General features: G+C 37.0%; 1 protein-coding gene across 1 annotated transcript in view; it reads left to right on the forward strand.

Moving 5' to 3' along the window:
• Nucleotides 1-3,252: 3,252 nt before the first annotated feature.
• Nucleotides 3,253-22,825, forward strand: part of LOC136856333 (uncharacterized) — a 39,280-nt gene continuing 19,707 nt past the window's right edge. Inside the window, exons 1-2 of the mRNA XM_067134089.1 lie at nucleotides 3,253-3,301; nucleotides 19,045-19,133. Coding sequence (XP_066990190.1) covers nucleotides 19,046-19,133 — 88 coding nt within the window. The 5' untranslated portion in view covers nucleotides 3,253-3,301; nucleotide 19,045. The remainder of the gene's footprint in view (nucleotides 3,302-19,044; nucleotides 19,134-22,825) is intronic.

Genomic DNA, 22,825 nt, shown 5'->3' on the forward strand with positions numbered 1-22,825 from the left:
TGCCAACGTTTCATGCTCGCCAGAAATTCATCATCAGGAAGGCAGGGGGTTTGGTCCACCTAATGAGTGTGTTTGCCTAAACTCACTCAAATTGGTTAGGCCACTTGTGTCTGCGAACAAAATTACCAACGCCTCTCCAACTCCTTTGACAAGTATAATAGTTATACAACTTCGCTGTTTTACAAGATACCGAAGTGGAATTTGGAGGAGGATCAAGAGGTCAACAACTGAGATAATTTTAGGACAGGTCACAAAAAGGTCCAGAATTTTGGAAAACCATCAGGAGAAGACGTTTTCGTTAAAAACCATCAGTCCTGTGTTGAGCTAAGACCTGAATTTGGTACCTGGTTGTTAAATGAGCTGCTCTGGATCCAGGCAAATGTTCAAGAGGGTATGAGGCTACTTTCCACAAACTGGATCCACTCCTTGTAGGATGGAAAAGGCATATAATTGGGAGGAGGATATTGCGACATGCGAACGTATATTTGTCGTACGGATAAATGTGCCTCTTGAAAGATGTGTCAGAATCCAAAGTATATAAATGGGTATGAGGCCCATCAGACACAGAGACAGTGAAAGAGAGAGGAGCGGGGAAATACGCGAATGAGAGACGGACGACAGAAATAAAGGGGGAATAAAAACGACGAAAAGAAGAAGTAGAATAAACGAGCCGTTCGGAATTAGCGAAGGAACCTTGTGACTCTACACTCCTCTCCCTCCCTCCCTTCCTTAGTATTATCTCCCAGTCCATTGTTATCTATGTCAGGCTCCCGACTATTGTGGTGGCGTCCCCCCATTGTTGTTGTGGGAGATTAGGAGGGGGGAAAAAAAAAAGTCCGTTTACATTATTGTAAGTATGCGAGAGAGAGAAGCCGCCATGAAAGCGTATTCTTTTGGTCGGCTTGAAAGGATACTTCCACAAGGATAGACACTCGCCTGTCAACGAGTACACTCGTCATGCGCAGACACGCGCTCAGTAGCAGTATATAGATATATGTATATATGAAGCCACTTCTTTTTGAGTCTTAAAGGGGTGGACAGTTGTCATTGTTATTGTTGAGAAGATGAACCCTATTCATACGGAGCAAGCCATTGACTTGAAATTCCAGAGAATATTAGTGTTCATTAGAAAGATGTAATAGGAAATACAGAAAGAAAAGACTAATTATTAGAAAATAAAGAAATAAATGAACAAACTTATAGATAAATATATAAAAATATAAGTCAACTATAAAGTATAAATCTGCCACGGTACTGGTATATGACAACTGTTCCAGCCATCCATAGTCTTCCTCAGGGCTACTGTAGATTCCAGGTGGAGCCACATTTTAATATATGCCAAAGTATAGTAGAAGAAAATAATAGAAAAACTAGATTCTAAAGTGAAAAGTTAGAAATTTGAAGATAAAATACAAAGTTGATTGTTTGGAAAAATGACTAACAAATTTCCAAGGCTAGGATACTTCTCTGTGATTACTCTGACTCCAGCATGGGTTATATATATATATATATATATATATATATATATATATATATATATATATATATATATATATATATATATATATATATATATATATATATATATATATATATACACAGTGAATCCTCTCGCAGTGATATACGAAGACAGCTCTCATGTCAGCTCTGGATTTACGAGCTCGTTTGTAAAGATGAATCGCTCCTCTTTCAGGCGTCCTGATTTATTTCATGAAGGAACAAATTTATTTCAGCGGGATATCCAAGACAGGTACCTTTTTTATGTAAAACTATATCTCATGTTAAACTACCTTAGGAATATAAAAAGATTTACTGCACAAGTTCAGTGATTTTTTTTATTTAAGAAACCTCGTATAAATCACCATTTGTTTTTGCTGTTGAAATTTGATTTATATAAAATATACAACTACGTCTATGTTAGACGAACTTAGGAATATGTAAAGATCAAGAGTCCATTTTCATTTTATAACCACTTCAGTCATTATAGATATATTACGATGGAATTTTCGGGTCGAATGAGTGCCGCCGTGTGTCCGGGTGTCGTAGACGTGCTGTTGATGAGCTGATATTGCAGAAGTTAAGTGCACATAGTTTTTGATTCCCCAGTTCAAAGGTAAATGAGAGAGTGACTGTGTTGTGGCTTTCTTTGGGACCACCTGTTATATCTGAAGATGGTTTATTGGTAATATATATATATATATATATATATATATATATATATATATATATATATATATATATATATATATATATATATATATATATATATAGTAATAAATATTATTAAAAAACTATCAGTATAAGAATCATGGCAGCTAAACCCCAGAATTTCAAACGCCTGGCCAGTGATTTGGTAAAGGGTCGAATTTCAGTTTTGGACTTGTGGTAACTTGTCAGCTAAACCCTCCCCTCCCCTCCCCCCTCCTACTGCTCCCCAGTACCTTTACCCCCCATAAAAATGGAGAGATGAGAGAGAGAGAGAGAGAGAGAGAGAGAGAGAGAGAGAGAGAGAGAGAGAGAGAGAGAGAGACCTTTTCATTTCACCTGAATGTCCCTGGCTATTCGTTTTAAAATTTCACGAAGGCATAATGGCATCTGCGCCGACCAATGTGTGTAGCTTTGGGCAACGACCTATTTTTGTGGTCGTTGTTGCGTCCTACGGTTTTGGTAATGGTCTGAGCGGTTTGTGGAGGGTGTATACATATGTATGCATGTGTATGTCATACGTTTGTACCCTTCCCTTAGATGTATATATGTATATCAAGCATTGATACCCTTTTCTTAATTGTATATATGTATATTAAGCATTGATACACTTCCCTTAGATATATATATGTATATCATACATTTATTCACTTTCTAAAACGAGAGAGAGAGAGAGAGAGAGAGAGAGAGAGAGAGAGAGAGAGAGAGAGAGAGAGACTGTACTTGGAATTTTGCATTCATATAGGTAACATTTATCTATTTTTCTCTCATCTATGAAAAGGGATAATTCATGTGATAATAAATAATGCTAGAGAGAGAGAGAGAGAGAGAGAGATCAAGCTGATTAATGCCATCTAAACCATGAATATTTTGAATGACACCCAACCCAAATTTGATCATCAGCAAAGGGTAACCCAGTGAAAGAAATGACCAAGTGTCATCCAAATCCGTCCGTCCATTCTCGAGATATTTCGATGAAGAATTAGACAGGTCACTCAGAAACAAGTTGAAATTAATAGATAATTAAATATCCTTTCTATTTTTTTTTTTGCAGGTTGCTTCTCCCCTAAAGGTTGTTGGGCTCAACTTTTGAAAGGTCAGTTTCACTGCAGTTAAAGTTCTTTGCGGCGTCCCGTAGGCTCCTAGCTGGAACCCCTTTCAATTTTTTTACCGTACCTCTTTCCATATTCTCTCCCTTCCAAATTACCTTCATCAACCCTCTCAATAAACCCTTTTATTCTTCTCATTTTCCTTCTCTCGTAGGTCCCAGCGCTTGTCCTTCTATCAAAATTCTGTTGACTCAGCAATTTGTTTGAAAAAGGATCCATTATTATTCATTCAATGATTCTTCTCTGACAATGATTTTCAGGTGAAAGCCTCAGATGTTTTATATCAATAATGAAAGCGGCTTCCTTACCAATCCTATTCAGGCTTCCTTTCCAATCCTATTCAAGCCTCCTTTCCAATCCTATGCAGACGTGTAATACAAATCCCACTGTGTGAAATTCAGAAGCAGAAAATAGTTCCTGATTGTTCTGCCTTCGAGCAAAAAATTAAAAAAACAAAAAGTCTGTTTCCGATTCAGAGCAGATATTTAAAAATTGTTTTTTTATGTATATTTTTTTTATGCTTCTTTTATCTGCAGCGAAGTTCAATAAGTTTTTTTTTTTTTTCCTAATTTTTTCATTGTGAGTTATTTAGATTTTTTTTTTTTTTAGAGACTGTAATGGTTTTGTTATTTTGTAGGGAGAGATGTTGATGGGAGATATTCAGTTGAGAATATTGTCTCTCTCTCTCTCTCTCTCAAGTTAAGTGTATATAATTTTATTTTCTCTCTCTCTCTTTCGCTTTCAAGTTAAGTATATATCATTTTATTTTATTCTCTCTCTCTCTCTCTCTCTCTCTCTCTCTCTCTCTCTCTCTCTCTCAAGTTAAGTATATATAATTTTATTTTCAAGTTAAGTATATATAATTTTATTTTTTTCTCTCTCTCTCTCTCAAGTTAAGTATATATAATTTTATTTTCTCTCTCTCTCTCTCTCTCTCTCTCTCTCTCTCTCTCTCTCTCTCTCTCTCTCTCTCTCTCTCTCTCTCTATATATATATATATATATATATATATACATAAAAATATATATATGTATATGTACAGTATATATATATACATACAACACACATACACAAACATACACACACACACACACACACAAACATATTTCTTCCCTTGACAGCTAAGTACATGAAGAAGCAATGCACCTGTATGCAAATTATCAACAGTTGTCATATGCAGATTCAGCGGTTGTGTAGGAACCTGCGTTGTAGTGTTGTGGTTATGAAACGATTAGGGTTGGTTGTGAGGCTGAGACTGAGTGATTGAGTGATGTATGAACTGGCGTCACGAAAGCTGTGGTCACTGGCGCCGCGAGGAAATTAGAGATTGAAACCGCGTGTAGTTTTAAGATGAAGTTGTGTGTGTGAGAGAGAGAGAGAGAGAGAGAGAGAGAGAGAGAGAGAGAGAGAGAGAGAGAGCATACAACTGAAGTTCCACATAATTTATGTTGTCTCTCTCTCTCTCTCTCTCTCTCTCTCTCTCTCTCTCTCTCTCTCTCTCCCCAGGGCTTTGTGATGCAAAGCGTCCTGCGATAAATCCTATGAATAGGATTTGATGAAGCATCCTTTCACAGAATAGGTTAGATGAGGCCATTATTATCATTAGATTATTATTATTATTATGATTATTATTATTATTATTATTATTATTATTATTATTAACATCAAGCAAGAACTGAATAGGTAAGAACCGTAATAAATAAGTTGATAAATGATGGAATGGGGAGACGAATGATTAAAATGTTGAATGAATAAGACAAGGGAAAAAGTATTTGAATACAACTCATGCATATTTTATGTTAATTCCCATAATTCATGGTTTGATACCTCGGGGAGATACGGGATGAGAATATTTATGAATATACATATGTATATATATGTATATGTATATTAAAAATGAATATTTTACTGTTAAATGCAGACTTAAATTTTGTATATATTAATATATTCACGTACATTCCATCATTATCAAGATTTTTGAAGTTCTAAAATAAATTCTTAGTTTATTTAGATATTTTGTTAAAGCAACTCAGAAATATTCTTTCTCCATCATTTAGATATTTTTTGAAAACATTAAAATATATTTTTCTTCTCTTTAGATGTATATTAATACAATCAGATAAATTCTCTCAGTCCTTAGATATTTTGTTAAAGTATTAGAATATATTCTTCCAATGCAGACATTTTAAATTGTATATCCCCACACCATATAAATATTCAGCGGACAAATAATAAAAATAAAACATTTTATAATACCTAGCAATAATCCAGCGTCAGATTCCGGTCTGGAAAAGTTAAAAAACAGTTAGAAAAATATTTTTAAAAATAAAAAAAAAATTATAAAAAATAATTCCAGTCCACGAACCTCTATCACAATACCTAACAATATCCACCGTCAGATTCAGGTTTAAAAAAAAGCGAGAAAAATATTTTTAAAAACATAAAAAAAAATAATAATTCGAATCCACGACCTCGAAAAGAACCATTTCGTACGTGTGGGCGTCGAACTGAATTTGCCCCAAAAAGTTTTCAGTGGAAGTTTTTCCACTGAATAAACAAACATAAACACTTTGACTGGTTCCCTAGAAATTTTGGGATGATGCAATTGAATTCCGTCCATGGATGGGTGAGTGTCCAAAGAGAGAGAGAGAGAGAGAGAGAGAGAGAGAGAGAGAGAGAGAGAGAGAGAGAGAGAGAGAGGTTTTATATGGACGGATGGGCAGCCTAAGTAACTCGCCTAAGGGAGAGAGAGAGAGAGAGAGAGAGAGAGAGAGAGAGAGAGAGAGAGAGAGAGAGAGAGAGAGAGAGTTTGGTATGGACGGATGAACACCTAACATAATTCACTTTTTCCAGGAGAGAGAGAGAGAGAGAGAGAGAGAGAGAGAGAGAGAGAGAGAGAGAGAGAGAGAGAGAGAGACATAAAGCAATAATTAATACCTCACTTTAAATAGTGTCATTCAATCACATTATTTTTATTCTTTTGTTTATTTAGTAATTCTCATTGTCATATGAAGGCCGCCGGGAGTGGCAGTCAAAATGGCCTATCGTAGCATAGTCCTGATGTAAATAAAATAAAAATACCTAACAGATTTGCTTGAAGGTAGAAAACAGAAGCATTACGAGAATCCCAAAGTTTAGTCAGGCACTGCACAGAGCATACATTGTACTTTTTAGAAAGATATCTCAAGAACGGCTGAACAGATCTTGATGAAACTTGGTAGGTGCATACACCTGGTACTCATCTGTAGAGATTGAAATTTCTGGAGAAATCAGGCAAGAATTGGCTATTTGTTGCCACGAAAACCATCTCAGATATAGCAGAGCTGTTTAGATGCATTTCAGTTGCAATGAACGAGCTACCCGCAAAATATTATATACATGTAGATTGATTCTCACAAGAAGTGAATATTTAAAAAAAATAGCAAAAAAAAGCATCATTATTTATTCAAGTTCTACAATCATACAAACAGCACGACCAGGCTTGACAAACATAGAGGCTAACTGACCTAAAAGCGTAATAATAATTATAATAATTTAAAACCAGTCACCTACTATCTAGGAAATTATCACGGAGAATTATCAAGCTTGAGTTAAGATTCTAGACAATTTTGGGAGAGGAAATTGGCCTTTCTCTTGAATATTCCGGAGTGACATAAGCCCTCCCTCCCCCCTAGGAAAAAAATAGCCAATAGCCAATAGCTAATAGCTAATTATAGTCTCCCAAAATGTGTTTATGATAAGACGTTGAGGGAAGAATGGACGGGAGACACTTTAAGTTTTTGTGGCTCTGAGGAAGACATAATAATAATTAATAATAATAATAATAATAATAATAACAATTAAGTGCGGAGAGAGAAAAGTGCGGACAAGAAAAACTGCGGACAGAAAAAGTGCGGACGGCACAACAGTCTTCCTTTACAGAAACCTAAAAAGAAAGAAATAAATTCAGTCGGAAACTCAAAAGAGAAAACTCCATTTTTGTCCTGAAGAAATTCACTCCCAGCCTCGATCGCTACAAGAGAGAACTTCCCTTTGAGTTAATTAGCTGGAAAACGAATGATTTTTCTATATATATATTTTTTAAAGAAAATAATTCAATATTAAACGTTTGGTCTCGTCACGATATAGATTAAAACTTAGTTTACATTTGTAAAATTTCTGTCATTCCATCTTATTTGAAATCATTGTTTTGAAGCTTCTCCAAAATGGCTGTTTACATGACCAGATAATCCCAAAAATATTTATAATCCATATTGACAAATTCTCAATTTACCAAACCCTCCTACGTATCAATATCGATTAGACATTATTTGAATCTTTCACCATAATTATAGCTTCAGGAAATGTCTGTTTACATAACCAGATAATCCCAAAAATATTTATAATCCAAATTGACAAATTCTCAATTTACCAAACCCTCCTATGTATCAATATCGATTAGACATTATTTGAATCTTTTACCATTATTATAGCGTCAGGAAATGTCTGTTTACATAACCAGATAATCCCAAAAATATTCATAATCCAAATTGACAAATTCTCAATTTACCAAACCCTCCTACGCATCAGTATCGATTAGACATGATTTGAATCATGTCCCGCCATCATCACAGAAAAACTCATGAGAGATTTGGCCCCCTAAATAAACAATTACCTTCCGCTGGTCAACTTTCCAAATAGTTGATGAATTGGTAAATATACACAAACACACAAATATTACCAGAAATCCGAGCGTATATTACCCATATTCATCAAGAATATCCTCGGGCCCTCTCGCCCTCGAGAGAACAGGGTCAGCAAAACAAATATTCTCGACCCTCAGAGAATTATTAATTATGAGAGTCAATCATATGGACGACCTCTGCGCCAGATGGGACCTTGGTGTGTTTATTGGTGACCTCCTCTGAGTACCAGAAATTGCTGGTATATGTCCACTGGCTTTGTGGGGATGTGCTGACAGTTTGCCCCAGTCTTTGGAGTGTTGCAAGGACGACTGTGGGTCGATTTATTCCAAAAGTCAGTCATTTGAAGATGGATGCCTTGTGGATGTATTGGCCAAATTTGATTCGCTTCTTTTCACTTGTTCCTGAGATGTGACCTTGAGAATAGGTTTTAATGTGACCTTGTGACCTTGAGAATAGGTTTTAATGTGACCTTGTGACCTTGAAAATAGGTTTAATGTGATCTTGTGACCTTGAAAATAGGTTTAATGTGACCTTGTGACCTTGAAAATAGGTTTTGGGCGTGATCTGCAGGTCAAATGATTATTTATGAAGTTTGAGTAATTAATAATAATAATAATAAAAATAATAGTAATAATAATATAATAATAATAATAATGACAAAGTCTGCTCTTAAAAATGCTGGAGTGTTTATTCTTCAAAGAAGAGAGAGAGAGAGAGAGAGAGAGAGAGAGAGAGAGAGAGAGAGAGAGAGAGAGAGAGAGGGGCACTGGAAGATGAGCCTCGTCTACCTGTTATTAAAGGGGAGAATGACAAGATGTCTGTGATCTCTCTCTCTCTCTCTCTCTCTCTCTCTCTCTCTCTCTAAAAAAATCCCCCATCTGGACATGGCGTCACTCATCCCAGTATTGTATTTCAGGCTAAATCTCTCCCTTCCCCCTCCCCCCTTCATTCCAGGATTCCAGGCTCCTCCCTCCATTCCAGGATTCCAGGTTCCTCCTCCTCCTCCTTCCCCCTAACATCACCCCCTCCCTCCTCCTTAACCCGTCCTCACAACCCTTCCTCCACTTTACCTGGAACTGAACAGCTTGTATAATGTCTGGAAGACTCCCCCCCCCTCCATGTCTGGATTACACGATTCCACCGTAGGATTCATTCCAGTTTTCCAGGTAAAGCGTCTTTATTGTCCTTTCCCTTTCCCAATTCTCCAGTAGCACCGCCTCTCCCTCTTCCATTCTAGGCTTTCCAGGTATTCTGGAATTGATCAGTATTACCTAACTGGAAGACGAATTAGAGATCACTTACTTGATTCCAGTTTTCCAGGTAAAGCTTCTTCATTATCCCTTCCCTTTCCCCCTTCCCATACCCCTACTCCTAGACAGCACCACCTGTCCCCCCCTTCCAGTCTTAGCTTTCCAGATATTCTGGAACTGACCAGCATTACAGAACTGGAAGACACCTCAGAAGCCCACGTACTTGGTCCTCTGGAATCCAGTCAGAGTCATTGAGGTTTCCAGACTGGAAACAGACTTCAGAGATTTCCAGTCATTGAGGTTTCCTTCCTTCTCTATAAACGTCTGAAAACAGACTTCCAGATTTCAGTCAGAGTCATTGAGGTTTCCAGACCTTTTCCTTCATAAACGTCTGAAAACAAACTTCCAGAGATTTCCAGTCATTGAGGTTTCCAGACCTTTCCTTCCTTCTCTATAAACGTCTGAAAACAGACTTCCAGAGATTTCCTTCCTTCTCTAGTCAGAGACTCATTGAGGTTTCCAGACTTTCCTTCCTTCTCTATAAACGTCTGAAAACAGACTTTCCAGTCAGATTTCCAGTCATAGTCATTGAGGTTTTTCCAGTCACTGACCTTTCCTTCCTTCTCTATAAACGTCTGGAAGCAGACTTCCAGAGATTTCCAGTCACTGAGGTTTCCAGACTTTCCTTCCTTCTCTATAAACGTCTGAAAACAGACTTCCAGAAACTTTCCAGAGACTTCTTCCAGAAAAAGTCACCCGGATCCTGTCCAGGAAAAATGGCTGGAAAGGACTCTCCATGTCTTTTTTGAAGTGATTGGAAGCAGTTAAATCTAATGACTATTGTTACTGGTTCTAGGAATGGTATATAATGTGTGTGTATTTTCAACTAGTTCTTTTGGGACGCAGTTGCAAGCCCCCATCCCATTTCCCAACCTTTCTTCGACTTACAGCAGTCGACCACCAACCAGGGACATAATTCACCCCTTAGATTCTCGACTAAACATGATAGCGAGTGGTGTCTCCTCCATGGGATTGAACCCTGGGTTATAGCTATGTGAGACCACAAATCTCCAGGTCAGAGAGTCTCTCTCTCTCTCTCTCTCTCTCTCTCTCTCTCTCTCTCTCTCTCTGACCTTGAAATACACCTGTTGCATTTAAGCTCCTCTGGGGGAAATGATTAGCTTGGGGAATCTCCTTCTCTCTTTGTGTTTCCAGGTGTCATTAGCTGTATGTCTGACTGTCTATCTCTCTATCTATTTAACTATCTTTCTATTTAAATATCTATACATCTATCTACCTATATATCCATCTATATCTATATATCTATACACTGATAGAATCTATTAACGCCACTTTGAAGTACAAAAGAACAAAGGACAGAAGAGCAATTGTACCTATCAGGGAACACAGAAGCTTGGATAGAATTCCAAAGCTAGGCAGTAGCAGGAAAAGAAAGTTCATAACTGTGTAATCGAAAGAGGATAGATTTCCCAGAGGAGATATGAGAAGAGGCGGGTTGACGGATCCCATCAAACCGCCTGAGAAGCGGAACAGCTTCTGAAGTTCAGTGGAACAGTGAATCAGTCGAAAGAGTTGGTCACCTGTAGGGTGTTACCCAGTGAATATTATCCCAGAATTTCACCAAAATCCGCCCAGTCGTTCTTGAGATATGACGTTTACAAGTTCAGACACTTAGTGAATCATTTGAATATAAAATATGAATATAAAAAATATAAATATAAAAAATATAAGTATAAATATGAATATACAAAATATAAAATATATAAAATTTAAATATAACAATATAAATGTAAAATATATATATATGAAATGTAAATATTCAAAATATAAATATAAAACATAGATATGAAATATAAATATGAAATATATATATATATATATATAAAATATAAATATACAAAATATAAATATAAAATATAGATATAAATATAATATAAAACATAGATATAGAATATATAAGTATAAAACATAGATATGAAATATAAATATGAAAAATATAAATATAAAATATAGATAGAAAGATATAAATATAAAATATAAAAAATATAAATACAAAATATATATATAAAATATATACAAAATATAAATATAAAATATAGATATAAATACAAAATATAGATATTAAATATGTATATACAAAATATAAATATAAAACATAGAATATAAAATATAAAATATTAATATAGAAAATATAAATATAAAATATAAATATCACGTAAAACCCAACCATAAATATTTCCCCTGCGGAACATGAATAATCCCCACTCACCTTATGACTCATTGATTTATTCATGAGGTCAAAGGTCAACTTTGACAGTGGCTGGGAAGTTTTTCCAACAAATATTATCCTTTACTCAACTATTATTATTATTATTATTATTATTATTATCTGAAATGAAGAAGCTTTTGGGTGTACCAGAAATGATTCATCACAAGACCAGTTGAAACCAAATTAAATTTATGAATAAAATGATGTAAAATGATGTATATCTGCTCTTAATATCTTAAAATGTTTTTGTAATGATAAAAAAAATATATATATATATATATATATATATATATATATATATATATATATATATATATATATATATATATATATTAAAACTACATAAATTTATTAATATCACTGTCGAAATTATCAATGACTTCCAGCAAATTCTGGAACCACAAAGAACCCTCTAACGAATTCGACATCGTTTTCCACAACTTTCCAGACGCTTCTCTGGACACGTTCCATCGCCCCTGGAAAGGGGGCTCTGGAAACCTCAATAACTCCTTATTGAATTCCAAAACTGCTAAATTCCAGCTCTCAATGGAGATGTCTTCCAGACATTATACAGCACTTTCCAGCCCCAGACAAAGAGGGGGATGGTTGTATGGGTTTGCTGGAAGGGAGGGTGGTTTGGGGGAGAGAGAGAGAGAGAGAGGTTAGTATTGATGAGGAGGAGGGGGAGGAGGAGGAGGAAGGAGGCTGGAAAGGAGATAAAGTAGGGAGGAAGGTTTAGGCCAATGGACTGGAAGATCTGGAAGATCTGCTGTGACGTCATCGTGTCCCAGGTAGGATTTTCTTGAAAAAGGAATAGGATTTGTGTCTGTAGAGTAGACGTCTGGATAGGATTTGGTTTCTGTGGAGCCGTCTGTGTGACACTGACGTCATATCGCCTTTAGAATTATCACCCCTTTGAATTATCACCCTTTGAATTATCACCCCTTTGAATTATCACCCTTTCACCACAGTTAATGCCTCAATACTTGCCTTTTAATCTTTGAGTCTTAGTCTCTTCTCTAGCCGGACTTGAAAGCTAAGTTCTCGTTCGACTAAGCTACGTTCTCCCGCTCTTCCTACATGACCAAGCCATTTCAGAGCTTGCTAGCTAGTCCATACTGGTGATTCACTTCTCCCATTGCTTACAAATTTTTTTAGGACCCACAGAATCAATCTGTAGTCTGTGATTCACTTCTCCCATTGCTTACAGACTTTTTAGGACCCACAGAATCAATCTGTAGTCTGTGATTCACTTCTCCCTTTGCTTACAGACTTTTTAGGACCCACAGAAGAAACCTGTAGTCTTTAGGACCCACAGAAGAAACCTGTAGTCTTTAGGACCCACAGAAGAAACCTGTAGTCTTTAGGACTCACAGAAGAAACCTGTAGTCTTTAGGACCCACAGAAGAAACCTGTAGTCTTTAGGACCCACAGAAGAAACCTGTAGTCTTTAGGACCCACAGAAGATTCACTTCTGTTGACTTTCTCCAGTCATCTACCTTCCAGTTGAATGAGATGGGATCAAGTTATTGAGTCAGACGTAACATCTATTTACCCTTGAAGCTGTCTTACCTCAGAAATTACCTTTTTCTGCAGCGCATTGAAATTCATTTACCCTTCCTCCATCGGGACGAATTTGCATATTTAATGAATCAGTTTCCTCGGAATTCATAGGATGAATGATTCCTTAGATGAGCGTGATTCAGAATGTACTCAGTCGTACAGAACCAGTCTAATTCTTATTCCGTGCTTCACTTTGTCTGGGGAATGGAAATTAGTGTCCCATGTTGTTGAGTCTGAAGAGAAAAGTGCGGACGGAAAAAGTGCGGAGAGAAAAAGTGCGGACGGGCAGACAAAGCCGGCACAATCGTTTATCTTTTACAGAAGACTAAAAAGAGTCGCTTAATCCGGTCGCAGAGAAATGAAAAATATTACCCTTCATAACTGAGACTCTCTCTCTCTCTCTCTCTCTCTCTCTCTCTCTCTCTCTCTCTCTCTCTCTCTCTCTCTCTCTCTCTCTGTATGAATAAATATGAATAAGTATGAATTCACGTGTAGACGAACTCAGCCTCATGGAAGGGGAAAGATGACATTAATTCATAATTTTCACAGAATAAAAATATCAATTCATATATGGGGCAACATTTTCTGCCCAAATTTCAGTCACATTTGGGGCAAGAGGGTCGACGGACCAGCAAACAGAATCTGAAATGGAAGCGTGAAATCCATTACACCTCTCTCTCTCTCTCTCTCTCTCTCTCTCTCTCTCTCTCTCTCTCTCTCTCTCTCCTAACAACAAGGGGTCTCCCCAACACTGGAAGTAGAAATGGGTAGAAGCATTTTTGTGTATTCAGAGCTCTCTCTCTCTCTCTCTCTCTCTCTCTCTCTCTCTCTCTCTCTCTCTCTCTCTCTCTCTCTCTCTCTGCAGTACACTTCATAGAATGATGGTCTCTTTCTAATACTGAATAATATATATATAAGAAACAGAAAAAGCTATATATATTTTCTCAATGTTTATTTTTGTTTATTTCGATATATTTTGACTTGAAATTTTGACCCGGATGTCCGTATGTGAAAGAATAATGAATAACAGAGGTCAAAAAGGATAATAAGTAAAGAAATATATAGAAATAAAAATAACGATTACATATAAATAAATCAAGACGCAATAAATATATAGTTGATTATGGCAGTATAAGTTAGGGAAACCAGTGTTAGGTTAGGTCAGGTTAGGTTAGTGTAGGTTAGGTTATGTTAGATTAGATTAAAGGGAGTTATAGCATCATCAGAACCTCAGAATCTAATTATCTTTAGTAAGTGAGGCAAACCAATGTTAGGTTAGATTAGGTTAGGTTAGGTTAGGTCAGGTTAAAGGGAAGTTAAAGTAGAATTATACCCTCAGAATCTAACCATCTATACCTTGATCTAAATTACCAGAAATTCTTTACATAACTGAGATTAAGCTAACACAACTGGAGCAACAATATTCCTATCTACCAGCCAAAGTAAAAATAACTCTTAATTACGTAGCAGCTTGATTAAAAAAAACTTATCGAAGACAAAAAGCGACGTATGGTTTAGTTTGATGTTCCAACCATTGGACTGGAGACAGCCGGTTTTTTTATTTCCCCTGAAATATGGCTCTGTTCTGCCTAACAGTTTACATAACTCGTCCCAACTATGTTAATAATGAAAGGGGGTGTAGGGGGGGAGGAGGAGGAGGTTGGAAAGGGAGAGAGGGAGAGGGAAGGAGAGGGAATATTTCAGGAGACTTGGTAGAGTCATCGGAACTATGTCAATATTGAAGGATGTTTCCTTAGATTCTTGTCATAACCTTGTTATTAGTGAGGTTAATAGGACATAAGTTTACTTATAGATCCTCTGATATTTAATGGAAGCTATACTACTATTCCTAAAATAATAATGATAATAATAATAATAACAATAATAATTATAATAATAATAAATTATCATCACAAACCTTTTCCAATTTTTGGGGACACAATATTTCCTTTCACCTTCGCTGTGACCCAACACATGCGACTGACCACCTGATGCGTGATTCGCTGCCTGGGTTAGCAGAAGGATAATGATTTTACCTGTATAGGGTCCCAAAGACGCCTTTCTTTTCCCACTCGTGGGATCGATTTTGGGGTACTTTCGGTGCTGAGGTTAGGTTAGTAACCGCTTGACCATGGGAGTCATATGTATATATATATATATATATATATATATATATATATATATATATATATATATATATATATATATATATATATATATATATATATATATATATATATATATATATATATATATACTGTATGTCCGTGATTCCTTCAGGTATATAATCCACGGAGTAATAAATACAGAGAGGGTTGTGTTTAATCACGATTGAAAGCATCAGACAATAATCTTTTATGAGCGAGACCGTTCGATGCTTGTAATACCATTCCTGGAAAACTGGAACCCTGCTGGATGATACTGAGAGGTTAACAGAGAAAGAGAGAGAGAGAGGGAGAGAGGAAGAGAGAGAGAGAGAGAGACCTGTATATTGGTTGAACGGAGCATAAGCCTTTGACTTTCGTCTGCGTGTTTGTGCGGATGTGTCCTTGATATTTCAAAAATGGCCGAACTGAATTTCATGAAACTTCGTGCATGTATTCATGAGGTATTCCTTTCAGAATGGTTAAACTTTGGGCGAAATCTACTGAAAATTAACAAATGAAAGCTACAGAATTAGGGATTATTTTTCGAGAGGGGTTACTCGTAACCGCAAGTTTATTTAGGTTCAAATTTCAGCTGTGCTCTCTATCAGGCGCGCAGGCGCGTCATCATTGACGCTGACGGAATATTGGGGGAATTTAGGAATTAAAAGACAGTTTAATATTCAGATTATTTCTTAGGTTAGTGAACTCTCTCTCTCTCTCTCTCTCTCTCTCTCTCTCTCTCTCTCTCTCTCAGTGTAATAATCAAATGTTAAGATAATTTCCTGCGGATATTTTATTTTTATACAGTATAATGTTAAATTTACCGCTCTATTCCAACTGTAATTCCGAGTTGGCAAATGTTAAGATAATTTCCCTGCGGACTCAACATTAACATCAACATAATTATGTAACAGGGCAGGCCGGGACCTTCCAATGTTAAATTTACTTGGGAGAGAGAGAGAGAGAGAGAGAGAGAGAGAGAGAGAGAGAGAGAGAGAGAGAGAGAGAGAGAGAGAGAGAGAGAATTATATTTTGAGAAAAATTGCATCAACCAGAATTTCACAGTGGGAATTCTCTTATTACATTCACTTATATAACCAATTCTGTCATATAACCAATTTTAACCAAATGTCAGTTGACAATGCCCTTAATGCAGTACTTCAGTGATGTCAGCTGGGGAAATTTACCGTCAGCTTAAGAAAATTATATAAAAATTTACATAACCTGCTCTATAATTTCTATGATTTCATTTTCTTGATAATCAGTTAATCCATTTTAGCCAAATGAGAACTGGGGATTGCCTAACATACCCTCACCAATTTCCTCAGTTAATGGGGCCGAGGGCCAACCCCCAAAGGCATTGTGGAAATTCCTGAAGAGAATGACATTCAGGGGTAAATTCCCTTAGGCAATGGATTCTAGAGGTGAATTGTTTCTCTCTCTCTCTCTCTCTCTCTCTCTCTCTCTCTCTCTCTCTCTGTGGTGTAATTACGTATGCATTCTTCATTATTCTTTTTCTCTCTCTCTCTCTGGTGTAATCACATATGCATTCTAATATACATTACTCTCTCTCTCTCTCTCTCTCTCTCTCTCTCTCTCTCTCTCTAATGACATATGCATTCTAATATACATTATTCTCTCTCTCTCTCTCTCTCTCTCTCTCTCTCTCTCTCTCTCTCTCTCTCTCTGCTCTTCTAATTACATATTACATATGCATTCTTCATGATACCACGCTTACTTATGTATGAAAATGTATGAAGGCAACATGAATATTATGTTGGAATATTCATCTATTTTATTTTATATTCGAAAAATGGTTTCGTATATCTATATATCTATCTATCTATATCTATCTATCTATCTATCTATCTATCTATATATATGTATATAGTATGGTAAGGAATATTGATTATAAAATTTTCTTTATTATAATATTTATTATATCTTGGATGTTTATATTGAAAAGCATAGATTTTGAATTATTATTATTATTATTATTATTATTATTATTATTATTATTACAAGACCTAAACTGGTATATAATTAAAGATTAAACAAATAAAGACAAGACTAAACAACAAAATGGAAAGATAAACAAATAAAACAAGACTAAATCAACAAAAGAAACATTAAAAGTTTAAAGAGACCGAGAGACTAGAGAGAGAGAGAGAGAGAGAGAGAGAGAGAGAGAGAGAGAAAAGGATTGCCCCATCGACTTGCCAGCAATTTGTTTCGCACTGCGTTCCATTTTGTTTCACTTCCCCAGGTCAGAGGCGCCACTCTGCATTCTGTGCTTTCCCCTGAATCGAAAAAAAAAATGTGCAAATAGTGCTACCTTCTGTTACTGGTGAATCTCTCCTAATGGAGCCTGGCTAGGAAAGGAGGTTGAAGACGGGTACGCCTTTGGATCCTTGGCAGGGAGAAGGAGGGAGAAGCCCTTTGGTTTAGGGCCGTCTGGGAAGGCCCCGGGGAGGGAAGGGGCGTTGGAAGAGGCATGCCCTTCGATTAGGGGGACGTCTGGGAGGTCCAGGTAGGCTGTAGGATTGTGGGGAGTGTTTGGGGATAGGGCCGTTTGGGAAAGACCGTCTAGGTTTCGGGATGGATTTGGTTACAGGGCCGTCTGGGAAGGACCAGGGAGGGATTTGGGACTCAGGCCACGGTGGGGGCTGGGGAAGGGTTCCTCGTTGTACTGCACAGTGGAAATCCGTTTTCTTTTCGTGTCCTAAAGCCCAAAGTCTTGTCGAGGGAGAATGAAAGTAAAGGGTCACAGTTACCTGGGTGGGAATGGTTGCTCGGGTGAAAATAGCCCCTGTGGCCAGCTGGGCTTAAGGGCGGGATTTTGGGACTGTCTCCAATGTCCATTTTGGCGTGAGCAAGCGGCCAATTCTTGGAATATGGTGATAAGACCCTAATGGACGGAACGTATAAGCTGCCTGAAGTAGGAAAATGCACTGAAAGGTTGTGAGGGAAATACGCAAGACATACGTTTATAATTTTATATATTTATATACTTATATTTATTTTTATAAATATACATATTTTTTATATTCACAGATATTAAGCCACAAATATCGTTTCATACAAAATTATAAAATTCACTGTATCTCTGGAATATCTTACATCAAAGTGGAATTATAATTGATAAGTGCTTCGTCACTGGCATGATTCAAACCATTGCTTTTAGTTTAGAAATGACTGTAGGCAGTGACTTTGATCACTGACCTATCAAGAGAGATGGATCTTTTGATGGCTGAGTGGTCAAAGTCACTGTGTGTGTGTGTGGACGAAGTATTTATCAATTACAATTCAACTTGGGTACAAGTCTTTCTCAAGGCATAGTGGATTGTATATTAAACAATATTTATGGCTTAATATTTGTTAATAAAATATATATATGAATAAATTGTGTATTGTGGGTATGGCATTCACCTCATGAGTGAGTGGGCCATTAATTAGGTACCTGGTAATTAAATGACTGCGGTTTGGTCACTGCCAATCTGGGTAAGTGTATTATGGATATAGGAAACTCGTTCTAAAGAGTTATCAACGTTACAGAGGGTCAAGACATTAAGTCCCACTTTGTGGATGTTACGAACCATCCTTAAATGCACCCTGAGTTACCTATGCAGGGGACATCGAGGCTGACCCCGGGCTGGATGATGTAAAGTTACACACACAGAAAAAGTAAATGTGTGGTGAGTTTCCACATAATTATACATATATAGATATACACATATATATACAGTGTGTCCCCATATATATCACATCACTAACCACGACGCGTTTCCCTTCCAGGATGTCGTGCGAACGTGCCATGACTTCGACCAGCTTTCGTCTCGTGGTGTTTGCGTCTTGCTTCGTTTTGGTTCTCTTCCTGCCGGAAGGTAAGTGGGAATTTCATTCAGTCCTCCTCTTCTTCCTTTTTCTTCCTTCTACCTGCTCCCTCTTCCTTCTTTCTTCTTTCTGCTCCTGCTGGTACGTTGTTTTTTTAGGGCCGTTTGGGGGACTTAATTTTTTAACGTGAAGATTGGCGGTAAGTGGATGTGATTCTCTCTGTTCATCTTACATGCAGCAGTGTATAGTGTATGTATAGGTGTATTTATATATGTGTATGTGTAGAATCTCACACTTACAAATGTATGTATATAAGTATGCTCAAGTGATGCACTGTAGGCATTACACTGAAGGGGTGTTTGCATCATCCATTCTGCCCCCTAGCTACACTCACTTCGTAGCCTTTTAATTTACCCCCGTCCCTACTTTTATTTTGTTAATCTTGCTGTATAACCCCTCTTGTACTTTGCTGTCCAGACACTCTAGCTCCCACTCATCACTGGAAGCGCCCCAGTGCTTTGCTTGACAACCCGGAGATCAGAGAGTGAGATGCGAGTGTATTCGCTTTAGTTAATATGTATGAATACTTCAAATCCATCCTCTTTAGCGAGCCATTTTCCATTTCAATTATTCATCTCTCAGTTTGCTCTCATTTTCCAGTCTTTAATCTCCCTCTTCCATTTCAGCGCATTACTCTTCCAGTTGCCTGTTCCCCTTCAAGCATTTTTAATCTTCTCTTCCTGCCTCGTCTACCGTTTTCCTAATCTCTAAAAGTTCTCTCCCTTGGGAGCGTAGTGGCGCCAGTGTACCTCACGGGGTACACTGTAGGCATTGCTAAAGGTTCTTTGCAACGTCCCTTCGGCCCCGAGTTGCAACCCCTTTCATTCCTTTTACTCTACCTCCTTTCTCATTCTCTTTCTTCCGTCTTGCTATCCTCAACCCTCTCCGAACAATTATTGCAACTAAGAGGTTTTCCTCCTGTTACACCTTTCAATCCTACCTCCTCTCAATTTCCTTTCCAGCAATGAATGACCTCATGGGTCCCAGTGCTTGGCCTTTGGACTAAACTGTCTATTGAATTCCGTTCTAAAAGTTCTTTTCCAGTCACAGAAGTTCTTTTACAGTTCCTGATCCTTTCCTTCATTTTTCCGAGAAGCATTTTCTAATTTTTTCATCTTTTCTTTTCCTTTTGTAATCGCATTTTTCCAAAGCCATTTTCACTCATTCCAAAACCTTTTATTCACTTTCCCATTTCCAAAAGGCCTTTTATTCACTTTCTGATTCCAAAGGCCTTTTATTCACTATCTGATTCCAAAGGCCTTTCTGGTTAAACTATTCACTATTCACTCTCTCATTCCAAAAGCCATTTCATTCATTATCTCACCCTAAAGCCTTTCAATTTCACTGGTTATTTCGTCCAGATAATCTCGTAATCGACCTGATCTCATTCTGAGAATCGTGTGACCTCATAATCTCTCTCCCACTTTGATCCTCTAAGCTCAGGTCAACACGACCTGGATTAGAGGTCAAATCAATCCTCCCTGCGGAGTGGGTTAATGACTCTAACTGACTGTAATGGGCTCGTGGATTGTCGGAAGGGGAATTGGGAATTGTTTCAAGCGATTCATCGTCGTTAATGCAGTGGAGGATAATGAATTTGGCCAGGCGAAAGAATTGGCAATTATCATTCCTAATTCGTTCCTATTCCTGAACACCAGAAACACCAATGTTCTGTAAATGTTCTGCTTCGCTGTCTAACTTCTCCAAAGTTCCAGAGGTCGTTTATTCCTCCTCACACCTTTGGACTGGGGAACAGCCTCGCTACTGAGGATGTCTTGCTATTGGAACTTCTTCAGAAGTTCAAGCGAAGATGCAATGCATTACAACCCTAATACAATTCTCCTTGCAGTTTAAATTATTCACTTACATTTTTATTCCTTCATTTATTTGTTGATTTATATGTTTTGCTAATAAATGATCCCATCTTTCTGTTACTTCTTCCAAATGAGCACCTTAATATTCTCTGGAAGCTTCTTGAATTTCAAGTCAGTGGCCCCTTTGGTGGTGGGCTTGTGAATAATAATAATAATAATAATAATAATAATAATAATAATAATAATAATAATAATAATATTCTTTGCTGGTTTTTCCTCTTCTCTTTCCTCATCAGCTGACAAAGAAAGAGGTGGGGGTGGGGGAGGGGGTGATTGTCATGAAGGCTGGGAGGGAGGGGGAAGGGATAGGATCGATGGCGCTCCCATTAGTGACTTTGTTTTCCATCTTTTCAACCTTTTTTTTTGGGGACCCTTTTTTTTTTTTTTTTTTTTTTGGAAAGTCCTATCTCTTCGTTCCTTTTCTCAAAAGATAATTTTCGGGTTTTGAATTTGGTCATTTTTTCAGATATTTTCACCAAAGAGATGGTTTTTGAAGTGTGATATATAATTCTTTTTGTTATTTTGTTTTCAAAGAGTTCATCTTTCGTTTTTTGTCGTTTTGGAAGGTGAATTTGTATAGTGATATATATATATATATATATATATATATATATATATATATATATATATATATATATATATATATATATATTAAAATATATACTTTACTATCTGGCATATATAAATGGACTCTCTCTCTCTCTCTCTCTCTCTCTCTCTCTCTCTCTCTCTCTCTCTCTCTCTCTCTCTCTCTCTCTCTCTCTCTATATATATATATATATATACACACACACACACACACATACACACATTCTCCCCAGCGCCCCCTCTTACGAAACAGGCATTAGACACTTCAAAAGGATTATTATAAGACCTTTGGAGGAGAGGAAGGAAGTCTGAAGACACACACAGAGAGAGAGAGAGAGAGAGAGAGAGAGAGAGAGAGAGAGAGAGAGAGAGAGAGAGAGAGAGAGAATTAACGAAGCCTTGGTTCGTTGACTTTCGGATTCATGACTGACAGGTCTTCCCCTGCAGTTGAATTTTTTTCTTTTTCTTGGTGAGTCTCGCAACTGTGACTCTGTTATGTATATGTGTGAGTGTACTAGTGTACTTCCGTGTCATGTATACTTGGCTTGTTATGTATTATGTATGAGTGTACTTGCGTACTGCCGTGTCATGTATACGTTATGTTATGTATATGTTGTGTTATGTCACGTTTTGTGCTTGAGTCTGACTGAAACAAGGACTGGAAACGTAGGTTGGAAAGGAGAGAGAGAGAGAGAGAGAGAGAGAGAGAGAGAGAGAGAGAGAGAGAGAGAGAGAGAGAGAGAGAGAGAGAGAGAGATTTGCACCTAGAATCAATGACATCTCCAAACTAACTGACTGGATATATATGTGAATATATATATACTTATACTTTTACCCCTAGAACGACCCACTCCGGCCCAACTCCTCTCCTCCCCTTCCCCAAAATAACAACCCTTACTACAGAAAATAACCCTGTAATGGGCAGCATCTTTGTTGTCAAAAAGGAGCACCACTCGCCTCCAGATGGCGTGACGGGCATATTGATAGATCTGGAACATTCGTTTGTATTGATTCTGAACATAGTGATAGTCATTTCATTATTATTATTATTATTATTATTATTATTATTATTATTATTATTATTATTATTATTATTATACATATTTTATTTTATTAACAAGCTAAAGATCATTTGTTTTGAAAAAACTAAATTGATAATTTGAAAAACATATATATACATGATAATTTTATATATACATATATATACATGTGTGTGTTTG

The sequence above is a fragment of the Macrobrachium rosenbergii genome, chromosome 35 (genome assembly GCF_040412425.1).
Source record: "Macrobrachium rosenbergii isolate ZJJX-2024 chromosome 35, ASM4041242v1, whole genome shotgun sequence".
Taxonomy (NCBI): Eukaryota; Metazoa; Arthropoda; class Malacostraca; order Decapoda; family Palaemonidae; genus Macrobrachium; species Macrobrachium rosenbergii.